Below are 19,438 nucleotides of genomic sequence, written 5' to 3' on the forward strand. Positions count from 1 at the left end.
CTTTCTGAGACCAGTTTCTCTTTTTTCTCTCTCCCTTCACTTTTTTTCCCCTTACTTTGAACACCACTGCCTTTGTATGAAGCATTGAATGGCAGGAGAACACAATATGGTAATCCAGAGCTTAACTTTTTCAGATCTTTGTTGGTGTTTCTTATTGCAACATTTCTTTGCTAACTTGCAAGATAAAATGGATCAAAAGCATTTTGAGTAGTTCCATACAACAGTTAAAATCCGCAGCAGTGTGCCCTAGGCTGTGTTGCTGTTGTCTGCAGCATCCAAAAGGAAACAGGGAATTCTCTTTTTTTATGCTTTTCACATCCTTAGACACAACTCTCACATAATGTCCACATTCAGACACAGAATTGTTGTTTAAGTTATTATATATGTTGATTAACAGAAATGAAGTCAGGTTTAACAATCCGTCTTCCTTGGCTGGAAAGCTAAACTCATCTCTTAAAAACTTTAGTTGCTGTTTTTAATGCCTATATATCAACTTAAAGTATTTGAGAAAACTTCTAACTTATTTATGAATAAATTATTTAATTTATTTATGGTCTGTTTTTCTTTAAAATGTGTTTTGATCTTTTTAAAGATGTGCTTTTAATTCAGATAACTTCAGTTATTTCTTGTTGATTTTTATGATGAATAGGAAGTTAACTGGCTTAGTCTTAGAAACCTGAGTAAAACTGTTTCACAAATGAGAGTGTTATACTTTAACATTTCACTTACTTGAATTCTTTCAGTACTTATATTTAATTATGAACTATTTCAGTAAAAATCTTTCAGATAGCCTGGTTATAAAGCTTTATATTTATTTTTTATTACAAATTTTTGCTAGTTATATATTAGTGTTTACATGTTTAAAAATATACTTGTTTCCTATTTTAAAATTTTCCATGTAAAACATAACTTACTGAGATGTTGTTTTCCTTTCTTCAAGAATATATTTTTCCAGTTATCATGGCTGATTATTCAGTAGCCCTTTCAATAGTCTTTTACATTGTCTTTATAGCCTGTATATATATATGAGAACTTTGTGATAAGTGAAAAAGTTATTTTTATTAATTGAGATCACATAATCATACTTCTTTTCCTTTTAATATATTCATAAAATTTTCTATTAATGTTAAGATTAATTTGATAGAAAATGATTATGGTACTTATTTACTATGAGTCTCTGAAAAGCCCTTAGCTAAAATGTTAGTCAAGTTCACCTGATTAAACTCGCTTCACTAACTTTCCAGTTGGTGATATTTCTATGCAGGCTGTTCTTTAATTGTTGTTAGGTATGTTGAAAGGTATAGAAGAAATTCTACCCAAGTGCTTGCCATGGACTGAATTGCAGATTGCATAATTTCAAAATTTTTTGCTGGCAAGACAAGTTTGGTTCAGCAGGTGTTCAGGTGATGAAGTATCATAGATGTAGTGAAAAAACATACACGATCCTGAACAAATAAACAAAATACTGCTGACTAAAATTCTAGCTAAATAGAAGGGCACTGGCATGTAGAGAAATGTTTACGACTCAAGTGGAAAGGAGGGGAATCTTGTCATTTTGGGAAATGTTTGCTTCTTGAGTTTAAGTAAGAATTTAATTTTCTCTGTGTGCTCATGTTCTTAGGTAGTTCCAGAGAAAGCAAGCTTAGGGAAAGGAATGTATCATGCCATGAGAAAGGAGAATGGACTTTTTGGGGAACTCACATTCCAGCTGATGATTTAAGTGTTTTCTTGCACATAATTTTTTTTTTCCTGAGGAAATGACCTTGAGAACAAGTGATGTTGTAGACAGAAATTCAGTAATTTAATAGGTATTCTCTAAGGACTATAAATACTGCATGATTAACTTTTCTAGATGTTAGAAGAGGCAAATCTCATTAAGTGATGGAGTAGGTTATTAGTGAAGCCAATGAGGTGGTCAGTGGTTTTGTACCTGTCAGTAGGAATGACTTGCAGAGGTATAATCCACAAGTCTCAGGGGCCAGAGATCACCTGGATCTACCTAGCAACAAATGTAAGATCATGGTAGTATCTTCTGAGATAGGGTTCATTCAACAGAAAGATAAAGCCTCCACAGTCTGAATTAACGGACAAGGAAATGGTTCAAAAACAAATATATTAAATTACTTATGGCTTAAAAATAATATCATAGAAATATTTTATGATATCATAAAACTAAAAAGTAAAAAGAAGACTTCAAAGTAAATGACAGTGAATGGAAAAAGAGCTAGAAATTAAGAGTAAACAGTGTCACCTCTGGAGTCATCACAATAGGATGAATTGACATGTTTAAAGTTGGAGAAGAGGTTGGCAAAGTAGTTAATGCACAGACTCAGATTATTTGCTAAACTGGTAGTCAAGAGTTCTGGGTTTAGATTCTGTTCCTGACATTAACTTTTACTTATAACCTTAAAAACTGAGAGGGTTTAATTAAATCGTTTCCTAACAAGTGGTTCTCTCACCTCATGGAATTTTTTCCTAAAGGATTCACAATTGTTAAAGTCAATTGTGAGTAATGTTTCAATTTCTACTTTTCAATATTGTATCAATTAGATAATTACTTATTATATCTTCCCTTTTATAAAAAAGTGAGACTATGAAAACTTCTAATGTTAAATTAAAATATGCGGGGGCTGGCCCAATGGCGCAGTGGTTTGCACGTTCCACTTTGACGGCCCGGGGTTCACCAGTTCAGACCCAGGTGCAGACATGGCACCACTTGACATGCCATGCTGTGGTAGGCGTCCCACATATAAAGTAGCAGAAGATGGGCATGGATGTTAGCTCAGGGCCAGTCTTCCTCAGCAAAAAAAAAAAAAGAGAATGGGTAGCAGTTATTGGATTTTGGACACAGGACAAGCTTAGGACACAGTTTGTCATTCGTCTGAACCGTGCCAGCTGCTATAGTGATTCTGACCATGACACTGTTTTAAATAGTTTTAATTCTTAATTTATATTGTTTATTGTAGAACGAGAGAGATTGTGGTTTAAAGACAGGAAGCAAAAGAAACACTAATGTCACACTAGTTAATACAGGGCTTAAAAGTGATGATACTGGAAATTTATCCCATGATGCTCTTCACCATCTGATCAAAATTCTTATGTAGCCAATCTTTTTATCTCCAGTAGTTCCATCAAACAATGTTAAAAGAGAAAAATATCATTAGGATGACTGTATCCAAAATTTTACTTTACTTTTTCATATATTTGCATTTTAGACTAGACAGCCCCACAGTGGATTGTTTTCAGAGAAGGGCTTGCAAATGGCAATCTGAAACCTTCACGGGGATCTTTTCTATTTAAAAACAATTCAGGAAAATTATTAAAATGAATAACCCAATTAATATACCAAATGTAAAAATTCTAAATGTTAAATTAGAAAAGGTTTGGTCTATTTCTGATAGTGTGATGTGTGTTAAATTTCAATATAGACTTCTCCTTCCTGCATTGTGGCAAGAAGATACTGTGGGGACCTTTGTGCTGCTACCCTGCCAGGTCCCAGACAAAATGTAATTTTCATGCATTGCTAGACTCACAAAAAATCGAGGAAATCTTCCAAAGATTCTACTTCATCAAAAAATTGGGAGGGAGTTGACCCAGAGCCACCTTCCTCCCCAATAGTAAACAAACAGAGGGTCCACAGCTGCACCAAAGGCAAACATGTATAGAAGTACTTGATCTTCATTTGGGATCCCAATCCTTGGACCAGCAGCAAGGCTAGGGAGCCGAGCCAGAAACTCCAACATTAATCCAGGCTTCTTGAACTTTATCTAGGAATCGTCTCCCCTGGCTCCTTGATGAAGCAGACACAAACCATCTTCAGAAGAAGGCATCCCACATTTAGTCCTGCAGGATTTCCATAGATGATTATCAGGAAAATATGAATTTACAAACAAAGATCAGTCAAACACATGAGGAAGAAAACCATCATGAATGACAGTCAACAGATATAACAGGCCCAAAACACACACACACACACACACACACACACACACACACACCCCATACAATAAAGTCATCTAAAGAACATAGAGTAGCTAAGTATGAAATGCTTTAACCAATATTTAAATAAATAGAGTTTGAATCACATCCATGAATAAACCACAAGCATTTTCTGGGAAACACCAGGCAAATCTGAAAAAGAATCACATGCAAGTTCAAAAAAGTAAAAGACAAAATTTTGATGTAAAAAACTCTAGGAGAACTTAAACATCAGATTATATACAACTGAAGAAAGAATTAGTGTGCCAGAAGACATGAATTGGAATATATCTGAAAATTTGCCTATGATACAACACTGATAGAGGAAACAAAAATTAGGAGATTTAGAGTAAGATAGCCCAACAAACATTTAATTGGACTCCCAAAAGGAGAGAATACAGACAATCCAGGAAAAGCGTTATCAGAACAGAAAACAACTGAGATTTTTCTAAAACTGATGAAAGATATCCATCCATAGTAAGATAAGAATCTTATAACCTAATCACATCATAATGAAATAGAAGAATTCTGACATCAAAGAGATAATTATAAAAGTAGCCAGCCAAAGGAAAAAGACAGATTAGTTTCAAATGAGCAACAATTAAAGTTACAAAGGTCTGCTCAACAGAGTAATGGAAGTCAGGAGACATTGGAATAATGCTTTCAGTGTTCTGAAAGAAAATAATTGCCAGTTTAGAATTACATACCCAGCGTGAATATCCTCTGAGAATGAATATGAAATAGAAACATTTTCAGACAACTAAAAATTGAGTTACTCATTTTCAGCTTTGTGTTAAAGAAACTTTCAAGAGCTGTTGTTTAAACAGAATGAAGATGATTCCATAAGGAGCCTCCGAGTCAGGAAGGAAAAAAGCAAAAGAGGAAAGTGACAAATATGTGTACATTGATTCAACAAAATAATATTAATAATGTTCTTTGAGGTTTAAACCTAAATAAAGTGAATTAGAATGCATTTAAAAAAAGAGTAACAAATAAGTTGAGAGAGGAGTAAATAGAGTTAAACAGTTTTAAGGTACTTTCTTTGTCCAGAAGTATTAATATTAGATTTTTGATAAGTCAATCTTATATCTTGTAGTTTCTGGGATAACCATTAAAAGAATACAAAGGAATATATTACATTCAAAATTAAAGAGGGGGAAATAGTATTATAAGAAAAGAATCAATCTAAAAGATAACAGGAAAAGGTAATTTAAAAAGAAAAAAGTAATGGCACTAGAGGGACAAATGGAAAGCACATAGTAAGTTATAGATTTAAGCTGAAATTTATTGGTAATTACATTAAATGTAAGAGGATCAAATGTTCCAGTTAGAAGACAAAGATTATTAGACTATAAAAAATAATATACGCTATTTATAATAATCACATCTAAACCTAGGCATATAAAAAAGATTGAAATTAAAAAGATATACAAAAGATATGCCGTGCAAACACTAATAAAGAGAATGCTGTTGAAACTATATTAAGATCAAATTAACTAAAACTAAGTTAACAATGTAAAACTACAACGTTTTTTTATTTGTTTGTTTTGCTTTGTGTATAATAGATGAAATCATGCCTCCCCAGCAAGATGATTTCCTGTCACAATGCAATGTTACCACGCAAGCACATGGTTACCATACAACTAAGCATTAACTCCTTTTTTCGTTTTTATTATAATGTGCCCTGAAGAACCTGTTCTGGAACAGTGTGAATTTCAGGTGTTTTGTTTCACTGCCCCCAGAAACATGTTCATTCTAGACAAAACACGTGTATTGAAAACGTGGTTAGCATTTCCCTTTTTTCACTTTTTCTGGTACCTGACAACTAACCAGAAACTTATAAAGACCGGCAGATATTCTGGGCTCTGTGCAAACCTGTAGTCTCTGACCCTCCAGGTCCATAGTCTGCAAACCATAGCCTCTGGACCAGCTGCTTGTTTTTGTAAATAAAGTTCTATTGGAACATAGCCATCCCTGTTCATTTACGTATCGTCTATGGCTGCTTTATGCTGCAAGAAAAGTTGAGTAGTTGCAACAGAAACCGTATGGCCCACAAGTCTAAAATATTTCATATCTGGACACTATGACCCTGCTCTAGACCACCACATGGCTTGAACTTGCACTTTAACCCCAATGCCTTCTACCTTATTCACGTGTTACTTGGTACAGTGCTCTTCTTAGTGACATCACTTATTGCCACAGTAACTTCACATCAGAGGCTCAGTTGAATCTATTAAAAATAGCTTACATATTTGTTCACTTTGATGTGGCTATATCATATATTTAGTTATCTCATTTTATAATTGCATAATAATCCTGTGAGATGGGTATTACCACCCCCATTTACCAATAATAAAATTGAAGTTCAGACACCCTACCCTGTTGAGGGTTGTGGAGCTAATTGCCGCTAGCCAAACCCAAGTTTGCTCTTCATCACTGTGCGGCCCTCTTTCTGGTGAACCTCAGTCTACTCTCCCTTTCTCTGCTTCATGGAGTCTGCTCCCTGCGCATGGATCATTTTCTGCCTTTGATTTCTGCTTCTATTATGAACTGCTTTCTTCCCTCTCTCATGTCAGACCACAGATCAGTAGACAGTGCATATATTTCTGCTTCTGAGTCAGGAGTCTGATCATCCCTGGTCTCAGAGGCTTTACCTTAGGACAAAACAGACCCTCTAAAGAATCACCTTTAAAGAACAGTGCACTGTGGCAATATGCTGTGGTAAGCAATCCATATCTTCCTATGAAGGGGAGGTGTGATTGAAATCTGGTCATTTTAACCCTCCTAATAATAGCTTTAAATTGTTTTGGATACCTTTTTGCAAGATATTTAGTTAACTTTACTAGATTCTTAAACTGCTTCTGAGGTTTAAAAGTCAAATACTAGGATGGCTATAGTCATATTCTTTGAGCAATTGTCTAATTAAACCTATTGTTTGAAAATATCAAATTAAATATCTTCCAGATGTGTTCAATAGTGTAACACAGTCTATATATTTTTGGTTGCTCTGTAAAACAATTCTGTTAAAACAATTAACACACACACTAAATTATACCATATTAAAATGCAGTCTGTATAGTAGAATAAGCAATGTTTTCTGGATACTTGTATTCAAATTCCAACTTTCCTTCTAACCAGCTATGAAACTTTGGACAATTTCCAAATGGTTCCCTAAACAGTTGTATTAGGAATAATTTCCTCACCTGTAAAAACAGGGGACTATATTACCTCTAAGATCCTTTTCATATCTGACATATTTGGTTCTGTGATTTAATATGTACTGTATGTTTCTTTATTTAGCAGATATCATGCATAAGATCAAATGCCTCTGTTCTCTGATAAAAACAGATTTCCATTAATGGTCTTGGAGTTGCCAAAGGAAGGCTTAACTATATCAGACTATTACTATTAAAAACACATTCAAACCAAACATAACAAGATTTTAAAATAAGATAAAAGTAGTTTCTCCACAATATCCATAACAAATAATGCTCGGTGATGTGAGCAGTGTAGTCTTTATTGTCCATCATTCTAAATTACTAGATAAAACTCTGAGGAAACAATGTAGTTCATCTCTAAGACAGTAGCAGTACAAATAGTTGTCCTATTTAGATGGCATTGCTCAAGAGAGAGTTTAAGAACAAGAGATATTTAATTATCAGACTAACCTCATATTAGTTAACCAACCTTTTTTTCATTCACTTAAGGTAAATAAAGTTCTGGGGATGTAATGTACAGCATAGTAACTAAAGTTAAAATACTATATCCTATATTTGAAAGTTTCTAGGAGAGTAAAGCTTAATATCACAAGAAAAAAATTGTAACTATGTGAGGTGATGGATATTGACTAATATTATTGTGGTAATCATTTCTCAATATATACATACGTCATATCATCGTGTTGTACACCTAAAACTGATACAATGTTATATGTCAGTTCCATCTTAATGAAACTGGAAACAAAAAGAAAAGATAACAGCACAAGAAGAAAACACTTTTTTTAAGGTACGGTGAGAGGATACTGAAGATGTAAAACACGCACTGATTATTCTATAAACTTCTATTATTATCAATAGATGTTATCAAATGATTATTTGATTCCATTGTTTCACCTGGGACTAGTTTAGCTGCTCCTTCCAGCTGTTTTCAGCAACACTTTTTACAGGTTGGGAAGTAAGTATGAAAGGACACATAACTGAAGGAGAAAAAACTGGAGAGTACACCATTGGAAATTGCAATCAATCCTTCAAGGTTTTCCCTACGTAGAAAACAAAAGAAAGCATCACAAATGCTGCCGTTCTCTTCGTTTGACAGAGAACACTAGTCAAGAGGGAAGGACAAGGTATGGGTTTTGTGTGTGAGTGGGGTGAGGAGATGTGAAAAATTTTAAAACACATGCTACAGGCAGGAAAAGATATTTTGGTATTTCTCAGAAGGGAGTGTTACTGTTTTGGAGGGAACTATATTAGGTTGAGAATCATTTCACATTTTTAAGGTTTCTATATGCTTGTTAAAATAGGTGGTGTCTTAGAAGTATAATTGGTACAATTTTGCTACATAAAATTATGGTGTGTTTTAAAATCAGTAGTATCTTAGCATCAATGAAATCTGGTGACAAGTTTATAAAATTTGTTTAGGGAGTTTTGAAAATATAATTGTGACTATAGATACTTAGAATATTTTTTGTTACAGTAGTAAAATTAGTGGATTTAGAAGAGCACGTCTTAGTCAAGAAGACAAATGTTTTTATAGGCAAATTTTGGTGGAATAAGCAGCGGAATGTTTAAGTCCTACGACTGTTGGGGAGACGTGAGGCAGCAACACAGTTTGAACGTTCCTTAGAGAAGCAGAAGATGCAGCTAAGGTTAAATACAGTCGTGACTCCCAGTTGTTCCCATTACTGAGACTAAATCCACAGACGACTCCCGGTTACAAGGCTCCTTCGTGCCAATAGCATTCTCCGGATCCGAACTGAATACAAATAATGCACATAATTATCAGAAAGACTGCAACAAGTTTCTTGCATTGTTACCTTGGGCTGAGTTTGGGTGGAGTATGGAGGGAGACTGGAATGAAGTTTTTGAGGAGTCAGACTAAAGAACAAAAAGTACAATTACATGTGGAAAGGTTTGAGTGATGTGTAAAAGGCGGCATGCTCAGAAGGATCTGGTACATCTCTGCTTGTCCTTTCTCCTGCAAGTACGGCTGTGACCTTTACAAATTAACCAAGCGCTTATGAGCCCATACATTTGTATTGTTTTTCAAATTCCTGAATAAGTACTTTTGTGGTCTGGCATATGTTCTTGACGATAGAGTATCGATCGATTTAACGTATATATATAATCTCCCAGAATGTTGTATAGTGTGGTGTAAGAGGGAAATAGGTGTTTTGTACCAAACAGGCCTGAATTTGTATTTGAGTCCTATCAGTCACTATTATCACCTGTAAAATAGGAATAATAGGAATTAGCTCACAGGTTGGTTGCGAGGATAGACTATAGTAATTTACTTCAAGCACTTGGTACAACACGCAGCTCATAGTAGGAATTCACAAGTGGTGTTGCTATTGTAGTTAAGCACAGATGCTTTAAAGTTTTATCAATTTAGGCAGCAAGTTTGGCAGTTTCCTCATAATATATATAACTTTGTAATATATATATATATATATATATATACACATATATATGTATAAACACATACACGCTTATGATAAGACCCAAAAATACCCCTCCTTGGTATTTACCTAAGAGAAATGAAGGTATATTTCCACAAAATGACCTATATGCAAGTGTTTATACCTGCTTTATTAATAATGGCCAAAAATTAGAAACTACTCAATTGTTCAACTGGTGAATGGCTGTGCATTTGGCACATCCATACACGGGAATACTACTGAGTGATATAAAGGAATGAACCACTGATACATGTAATAATATGAATGAATCCCAAAAGCGTTAGAGTAAGTGAAAGAAGCCAAATTCAAAAGCCTGTCTACTATATGATTCCATTTTTATGACATTCTAGAAAAGGCAAAACTGTAGGAATAAGAATCACGTAAGTGGTTGCCAGGGGCGGGGTGTAAAAGGGAGGGCATGGACTGCAGTGGTACACAAGGGAGCATTTTGGGGTGATGGAAATATTCTATATCTTGGTTATTACACGACTATATAAAGTTGTCAAAATTTACACAAATGTGCATCAAAATGGGTGAATTTTTACTTTGTGTAAATTATAACTCAATAAGCCTGACCCTAAAAATTTCATCAATGGATATACTTAGATGATATGTCATACATGTTTTAATTTTACCTCAAAGCATAACTATAAGTAGAAAAAGTATTATACTTGTGTAAAATGTTTACCTAAAATTATGATTATATATAGAAATTCTGACTCACTGTAGGCTTTGCTCAAAAATATTTTTTTTAAGTATTTTAAGCAAAATTTCAAGGTGGAATATAAATATATAGTTTCTAAACAGTACAGTAAAAAGGAGAATATAGAAAATTTAATCTACTCTAAGTAGAGAAAAAAACAAAAGTAAAGAAAAAATCACAATGTAATGCACACCTTCACAATGTATGATGTAAGTATTGTCAAAATACATACATACATCAATATGAATGAGCCAAGAGTAAAATACTGACCAAGAAAACAATTGTCTGTGACATATGTAGAATATCATTTATATAGAGTTTGATAACCTATAAATAACATGGAGTATTATTTATAAGTACATATCTATATAGTAAAAGTATAAAATATTCTTGAAAATAAGCCCAAATTCATGGAAGTGTTTCCCTTTGGAGGTGGGAGGGAAGGAAGGAAATGTGACTAGTGAGTGTGACACATAGATTGGGGTGGAGGATTCTTGTTTTAATAAGAAGCAAAATAGCAAACTATTTTTTTAGTTTAAAACAAGATTTATTGCAGTGTGTAAAGAATGCCGTCAATTTCATAAATAGGTGTATTTATTTGCAAGTGTACACACATGCTTCCATATGTGTAGATTGTCTCTGGAACGATGCACAAACAGGTAACTGGTGATCTCAGGAGAGGGGATCTGTGGTACTGAGGTTGGAGGTGGGAGCAAGACTTACTTTATGTTGTATGTTTTCTTACACTCTTTGAATTTCGTCATTTTTTAATGCATGTATTTTTTTATGTGAGCATACACATAAATGAATGAGTCCAGTTTTTATAGAACTAATTGCCAGGAATATGGAACTAGTATTCCCAAAAACCAGGAATAACATCTTGTTTGCTAATTTCCTTAATGTTTGCGATATGAAATTTATTTTTGACTTGCAGTGTGATGGAATTGTATATTAATGATGAAACTAGGAAATGCAGTAGAAGTAAACCGCACGTTTAAATTAGTTTTATTACGTTACGTGTAACATAAATCCGACTCAAACCAGCCTAAGCCAACAAAAAAAGGATTTATGTACCCAGAAAGTCCAAGAATGGATCTGAATGTGTCTGGCATACCGAGATCCAGGAGTGCAAATGATGTCATCAGGATTCGGTTTTCCTCTGGGGCTAGTGGGATGGAGTATTCTGTTTGAGCAACCTGGGTCATGTATACCTGAGGCGGTGGCGAAGGAAGTTCATCCTAGCCACCAGGACTGAACAGGATCACTGTGACAGAGGGTAAGACTATTTCCCCAAAAAGGAGCTGCTGGACAGATAAGAATATATCTGATAAAGTAGGGGAAGGAGGTTGTCGAGCCAGAAGGGTTATAATGGCTCTGAACATAGTCAGCAGGGCCTCGACAGAAGATAAGGCATTTGGAATTAATAAATGAAGTGGATTGTTAAGCAACACCAAATCTTCATAGCCAACCATAAGCAAATGTTTGACTAAGTTATATTAATTAGAGTTGGTAAATTTCGTGCCAGCCACCAGACTGTGGAAGGAAGAGTGAAATGTACAATATTACCTGAAGCGCAGGAATTTGAAGTTTTCATGACCTCATTTTCACTGCAGAAATTTCTTAGGCGGAATCTTCGTTATGGCATTTTCCTGCTAGGACATTGTTGGTTTTGGTTTTTGGTTTTGGGGTATTTTGTTTTGGTTGTTTTTTTGTTTGCAGGAAAAAAACTTCAAAATACTCATCTAAGGTATTTAGCATTGTCACATATTTGTTTAGCAAATTCTCTATTACCTGCCCAATATTTGATATTCTTTAAATACATGCAATAGGATATCCGATGTTTTGTAAGTTGAAAGTGGTATGTCCTATTTTTGTGATTTTTTTTTGACTTGCCATTCGTCACAGTGTGCATCTGCGTCTTCCAAGTTACCATTTCAACCACATTTTATAGCATACTGAAAACTGGCAAAGCTGTTAATTATTGACATCAAGAGCCAGCCACCTATTTTTATTTTAAATGCTTTTTAATAATTTTTGAGAATGTTTCAACAATAATTCTAGAATATAGCATGTTAAAGCAAGCACTCAAACATCTTAAATTAATTAAAAAGTAGCTCTTTGTTAGAATTTGCTAGCCCAGATAGAGAACAAATTAATTAATTTAGTGCCTAAATTTATATACAAAGATCCAAACTGCTGCATGTTTTTATAATTTACCACTATTAAAATAGAAAAGTGGCACCGTCTAGTGTTCACTTGTATTACACTAACTTATTTTCCTATGATCAAGATTTCACGATCTGTGACTTCATTCTTATGCAAGAAAATAATTCCAGTGAAATCATGAATTCAGCAAAATTAGTAAACTTCTGTCTTCAAACTTTCAATTGCTTTTTAATTATTGCCATTAGTGTAGTTTGTGAGGTGTGCTAGCAATTTAGTCTTTATTATCTATCAGACACCATTTAAGTGGAAGACAACCTATTCGTGCGAATTATACTTTAAATAAACAAAACTGAAACCTGACTTATCAGGACCATATTTTTTAAAAGTTATGTTGAAAACTCTTTTGATCTATGCCTGAAATCCAATGGGAGTGATGATTGGATGGTGGCAATTCTTTTTAAATTACTAGTTTGAACCTATTGAAAAGCCACTTGCAGGCCCTGTAAAATTTGAATATTGTAGGCAGAGAGGAACAGTAACATCCCTTGAATAAAATATTTCTAACATCCAGGATAGCTGCCCTTTTCCTTTTAGAGATTTTTTTTCTTGCAGAAAAGGAATTGAAAGGTTAAATCATATCTAAGAATCGGGTTGTAGTCGTGTATTTTTTTTCACGTTAAATATCAAAGATGGCTTAACAACATATTTAGAATTTTCTGAGTTTTACTATTAATAAAGTTAAAGGAAAATCTAGTGTGATCAGCACTGGAGCCACATTAAATTTGTATGTGAAATACCCATTGTGCTTATCTCTACTCTAGATAGTGCTCTGAACCCCTGTTCCACATTCTGAATTCTGTGTATAAAGTTAAACATTGCAGAAGGGCGTATATCTGATGATACAGATGAATAAGGTTGAAGTTCAGTACTGAGCAAAGTTGGTGAATTTAATATGTTCATGTCTTGAGCGTTTCTATTATTAATATAATTGGATTATTTTGTGGGAAATTACGAAACACTGCTAAAAATACTGATAGGTTTTAAACTACCAGAAATTTAAAACTCCTGTTCATACTACTCTATTTCAATGTACCAAACTAATATTAAATTTCTTAAAATATTAATTACTTGTAGGCAAAGTTGGTAGCTATGCAACAAGCCAGGGAAACTGCAGTTCAACAGTACAAACAACTGGAAGAAGAAATCCAGACACTTCGGGTTTACTACAGGTAAGATTCTTTCCGCCCGGGCTTCAAGGATTGCCATCAGTTTGGGAAACGTTTCTGCCTGATTTTACAGTGGCAGATGAAGAAACACCTCTATGAAATGAAACATTATGCACTGAAAACATTTTTTTCCTTTTAAAATAATTCAGGCATAAAATATTCATTATTCTACATCTTTTCTTTCCTGCATTTGGTGAAGTTTAAGTTTAGACTCCCATCAGAATTACAAAATTTACGTAACTCATCACCAGTTGTCTAAATGGAGCCTGATTAGCCACTGAACTATTTGCTCATCTACGTGCCACCTCTAAAGTGATGAAAAGTGTTTTTAAAATAGTAGCTGAATAGCAGTGATAACAGCCTTTCACCTATTATTGTAGAATATGAGATGTTTCTAAAGGAATGCCACTAAAGATTTTTAAGACTTATTTAATTTATGCTTCAAGAGTAGTTGTGGAATTAATTCAGTAGGTCACACTAGTATTTTTTAATGAACGAAATAGAATAGAAAATGTGAGTGTGCATTTCCTGCAGTGAGGGTAAAGATTGTTTTGTGATACTTTTGTTTCAGTTTTGTGTTGTGTGAGAGAGATAAGATTGTGTACTGTGCTATGTGTAAAATATGTATTCTCACAGTGGATCATGGTGAAGAAAAAGGGGGGGTTTGGAAAATGATGTACAAGGCCCTGTATATTCTTTGATACTTACTAAGATTTAAAAAAACTGAAGTCTGAAATGTAAGAATTCACTTAACTGAGGGCTGTAGGTTATTGAAAGATTTTTTTTCTTAATTTGACCCCTCTTCTCAGGATAATATTGTTAAGTGCGTAAAATGCAATTATAACAAAATCAGTTTTATTGAAATGCAATTATGAAAGTATCACGTCATTGCTGTATACATGAGTCGTTATTAATACATTAAATAACTAGATCTAACAGCCAATCTACTAACAACTGTAACTTCAAAGTAGTCGAAGTAGATGATTTTAAATGGTATTTTTGGGGATAAGTGCAAACAGTGAGATGTGACATGAAAGTGCCAGTAGTTTCTGTGGGCACAGACTCTCAAGGGCCACTAATAATACCACTGTAGTTTGTTCCTATGTTCATAATTGCAGGAAGTGCTGTATTTACATGAGAGTTAGTGAATAACGAAGATGAATTTTTTTCCCATCACCAAGTTAAGAACCCTTGTTTTGGAGCAGTGCTACTGACACAGTAGTTGGTTATTGTCATAGGTTGAATTGGGTCCCTCAAAAAAGGTATGTTGAAGTCCTAACCCCCTAGTACTTCAGGATGTGACTTTCTTGGAAATAGGGTCTTTACGGAGGTAACCAAGTTAAAATGAGGTCATTAGCATGGGCTCTAACCCAATATGACAATGTGCTTATGAAAAGTGGAAATTTGGACACAGAGACACATGCGTAGAGGGTAGACTTTATGAAGACACATGGAGAAGTCAACCTTGTGCCTGGAGTGATGCATCTACAAGCCAAAGAAAGCCAAGGATCGGAGCAAACCAAGAGCTGGAAGAGGCGTGGGAGGATTCTCCTTTACAGCCGTCAAAGGGACACCTTGATTTTGGACATGTAGCCTCCAGAACTGTGTGGCAACACATTTGTGTTGTCTTAAGCCCCTAGTTTGTGGTGCTTTGTTACAGCAGCCCTAGGAAGCGAATACAGTTGTCAGATGCCAACTATGTTTGGTTGATGATGGACTGTGGGGAAGCATTTGCTTGCAGTTAGAATCAGTGTCTGTGTGCCAGCATGTAAGTAAGCAGAACCCGGATGGTGGATGAAGACATCCATCCACCTACCCTTTTTTTTTCAGTATCGAGTGAATATGACAGTCTTTCCTCTGTATTTTAGGCTAGTTGTTCTCACCTGAGGCTGTGTATTAGAAGCCCCTGAGGAGCCTCTGAGAATCCTGATCCCCATCCCATCCCATCTCATCCCAGGCCCATTACATCAGCGTCTCTTGGGGTAGGACTCACCTGTCAGTGTGTTGTAAAGCTCCCAGAAATTCCCATGTGCAGCAAGTTTGAGAGTCACTGCCTTACTTGCACACTTCAGTTAGCTGCATTAAATGAGGGTCTCTTCTGGGTAGAATACAGAGGCACATATGAAACCGTTTACTAAGACTTACGAGTACTGTGTGATTTGAGCCCAGACCTTGTATGTTGCAGTGTGGTACGTAGTAGCTTCACCCCATTGATAGGGAGAGTTTTTATGAAACCTTCTGCCGTCTTTGTGAGGTAGGACTACACGCGCTCTGTTGATAAAGTGACTGTCCTAGAATTCCTGGAGGTGTGTGATAATCTCGCATGAATTGATATTACTTCCTGAAAAACAAACCTTGATGCCAGTTCTTGACCTCCTTCTCTTTGCTGAATTGTAGGAGATTATTGAAAGGTTTTTAAAAATTGAAAAACTAAAATATTTGTTTTTCAAAGACTTTTTTAAATCTATGAATCTTACAGAATTAAATAATCTCCTCTAAATAAAGAGTTAATTATTGGCCCAAAGCTATACTTCAGAAGTACCCCTCTCACTGCTACTTTTTAAATAAAATTTGCTGGTAGTGTAGTAAAGCTGCCGGGCTTAGACAGCCCTGCTGTGTGTGAGCTTATAGAAATGAACCTCTCCGAGACCACTTCCTCTTTGTAAGATGAGAATTATAGTACCTACCTCGTAGAGGTGTTGTAAGCATATCAGTCCTTAGCACAGTATTTGGCTGGTTGTTAGTGCTCAACCAATGTTAAGATAAATTTCTTTTTACAGCAAGAAGTCCGTGAGGTAGGAGCAGGATCAAAAACTGTAATACCACTAACGATATACTGGGAAGGAAAGTTCCAAAAAGAAGGGTCAAATGTTGCTAAATAGTTAAGATAAGGACAAAAAGTATTCTTTTTGTTTGAAATGAGGTAGTCATTAGTGACCTCCACAAGAGAAGCTTTAATAGAGCATTAGAAATAGAAGCCAGTTTTCCGTGAATTAAAGAGTGATTAAGAAGCAAAGAAGCGTGGCAGTTTGAACAGTACTGTGGTCCTTGAAGACCTTGTTCAGTGGTCTTGAATAAGAAAGATGTTAATGATAATTGAGAAGGAGGGAAGGTGGGTTAAGGATTTTGCTTTTGTTTTTGAAAAATGACAGATAGTTGAGCATGTTTATGATTAATTGGAAGGAGCAAATAGAATTGTTATGGAAAAAGATTCCTAGAAAAGTAGGAAGAGGTGAAATTCAGTCTGCAGAAGAGTTTGCCTTGAACAGGAAAGTGGTCACCCTGTGCTCAGAGACAGAGTGAGGGGGATAAGATTAGCTGTGAATGTGAATAAATTTCAGCTCACAATTAATGGCTCCATGTTTTTTCCTGCAAAGTAAAGGTCGCCATGGGCTTCTGAAGTGAGAGGGCAGGAGGCTTTGAAAGGAATAACCAAGGGTTTCTACTGAAGGGGATGGGAGAGAGAGCTGCATAAGGGCGAGAAGAACAAAGTCTAGCGATCCTGAAGTCTCAGCTGGGGGTGGATGCCATAAATTTGTATGAACTCTAATTTGTACAGTTGTGTAATTTAACACATTCCACGGCCCTTGTATAGCATCACAGAAGGCAAAGGATCAAAATGATTCAGGATTACGAATTTGCAGGACTAAAATGGTGGAGAGGAGAGTGGTTGAGGGCACACTAGCAAAAGAGTTGTTAAATGATGACTGATAGTCTACGCTAAACAGGGCAGGAAATAAAATTGAAGGGACGTGCTGAGAGAAAAAGGAGGAATCAAGAAACCGTAAATCTGGAGGAGATCATAGGGTGAATCTAGGGAGAATAAGAAAATTCAAGAGCTGAAAGGATTGCAGGCTGTAGTCAGAAAGTAGAACGTTGCTATTTAAGATCTCAGAGGTGAAGCCCTCGGTTCTGAGCAATGACAACGTTGAAGGCCTTGCCTGAGAGTGGGTAGTTGAAATTGGGAGGAGATGAGAGTCACTAGATGTGAAGAAGTCAAAACTTAGGAAACTAAAGAACTGAATGCCAATTTAGATATTGTCTCTGAAAATATTGGCCTATTTTGGGATATTCACTGTAAGTGCCATAATAGAAAATGACCCCAAAATGGACAGATAAAAGCTACATGTTGAAATAAAGTGACATGTAGCTGGATGTATCAAAAGGAGAAACCCATTCGATGTGTGATGTGTGGAAGAATGTGTGGTGTGCACTCAAGAAAAACATGAGGGAAGTTGCATCCTTCAGGGACATCCACGTTTCTACCAAAACAGAAAGGTGCATAGAACTTTCGTGCATTGCTGATGGGAACGTAAAATGATGCAGCTACTGTGAAAAACAGTTTGGTGATTCCTCAAAAAGTTAAACAGAATTCCCATATGATCCAGCAATTCCGCATCTAGGTATATACCCCAAAAGAATTGAAAGCAGGGGCTCAAGCAGATAGTTGTACACGAATGTCCATGACAGCATTGTTCACATTAGCCGAAAGGGGGAAACCACCCAAGTGTCCATCAACAGATAATGGATAAGCAGAATGTACTGTATATGTACAATGTGATATTATTCAGCCATAAAAAGGAATGAAATTCTGATACATGCTATAACATGGATGAACCTTAAAAACATTATACTAAGTGAAATAAGCCAAACGGAAAAGACAAATATTTTGTGATTCTACTTCTGTGAGGTACCTAGAATAGGCAAATTCATAGAGACAAAAAGTAGAGTAGAGGTTACCAAGGGACATGGAAAAGGGAGGAATGGGGAGTGGCCAGGGGCTGGGGTGTGGAGAGAGAGGGGAGTCATTGTTTAATGGGTACCGAGTTTCTATTTGGGGTGGTGAAAAAGTTCTGGAAATGGATAGTGCTGATGGCTGAGCAACATTGTGATTGTACTTTATGCCACTCATTTGTACACTTAAAAATGGTTAAAATGGTACATTTTGTGTTATTTTACCACATTTTTTTAAAAAGGTACAGAGAACATTCTGTGGGGATATACAGAAATTTATTTTAAATGGAATAGGGGTAAGATCCCTGGGATATAAAACTCTAGAAGCGGAGAGGCAATTACCAGAAACAACAAAGCTTAAATTTCCTGGAAGCTCATATTCTGACTTAAACTGATTTAAGTGAAAGTAAACAAAATTTGTTACACACCTGAATTGATGGTGGTTATAAATCCATACATGAAACACAACTAATTCATAGAAATATTAGGATTTTTTTTCTCAAAGTTTGCTATGTCATAGAGGACAAGGAAAAAATCCGTTTTTCTGTGAAGAAAACTAAGACTAATTTTGTAATTTTCATGTGTGTGTGTGTGGTTGTGTGTGTGTGTAAAGAATTTATAGATAATCGATTTTGTTTAGCAAAGTTTAATAAAAAATGTATTCAGTTATTTGAATCAGTTTTACACTTACATATACAAACATATATTGTCATATTAAAGAAAGGTATCTACCAATAATTAAGAACAATATAGGAATAGGACAGTAAGCCAGAGCAGGAGCGAGTCAGGACACAGCTTGCATGTATACCATGAAACCCCAAAAGAATGAGCCCTGAATCTGGCTCTCAGCTTCCCAGCAGCTGGAGCAGAGGAGAATGTATGATCGGTTATTAGTTTTAGGGGCAGATTAAAATATGCTGATGACTTTCACTTATCTTGCCTTTAATTCTACCAGTG

General features: G+C 35.4%; 1 protein-coding gene across 27 annotated transcripts in view; it reads left to right on the top strand.

Annotated features, from left to right (window-relative positions):
- MIPOL1 (mirror-image polydactyly 1) overlaps nt 1-19,438 on the top strand; it is a 302,383-nt gene that overhangs the window by 190,371 nt on the left and 92,574 nt on the right. For all 27 annotated transcript variants that reach the window (XM_070629153.1, XM_070629266.1, XM_070629211.1 and 24 more), the window contains one exon: nt 13,656-13,750. In XM_070629153.1, the coding sequence (XP_070485254.1) occupies nt 13,656-13,750 (95 nt within the window). The remainder of the gene's footprint in view (nt 1-13,655; nt 13,751-19,438) is intronic.

Source organism: Equus przewalskii, chromosome 1 (assembly GCF_037783145.1).
Source record: "Equus przewalskii isolate Varuska chromosome 1, EquPr2, whole genome shotgun sequence".
In the NCBI taxonomy this organism is placed as follows: Eukaryota; Metazoa; Chordata; class Mammalia; order Perissodactyla; family Equidae; genus Equus; species Equus przewalskii.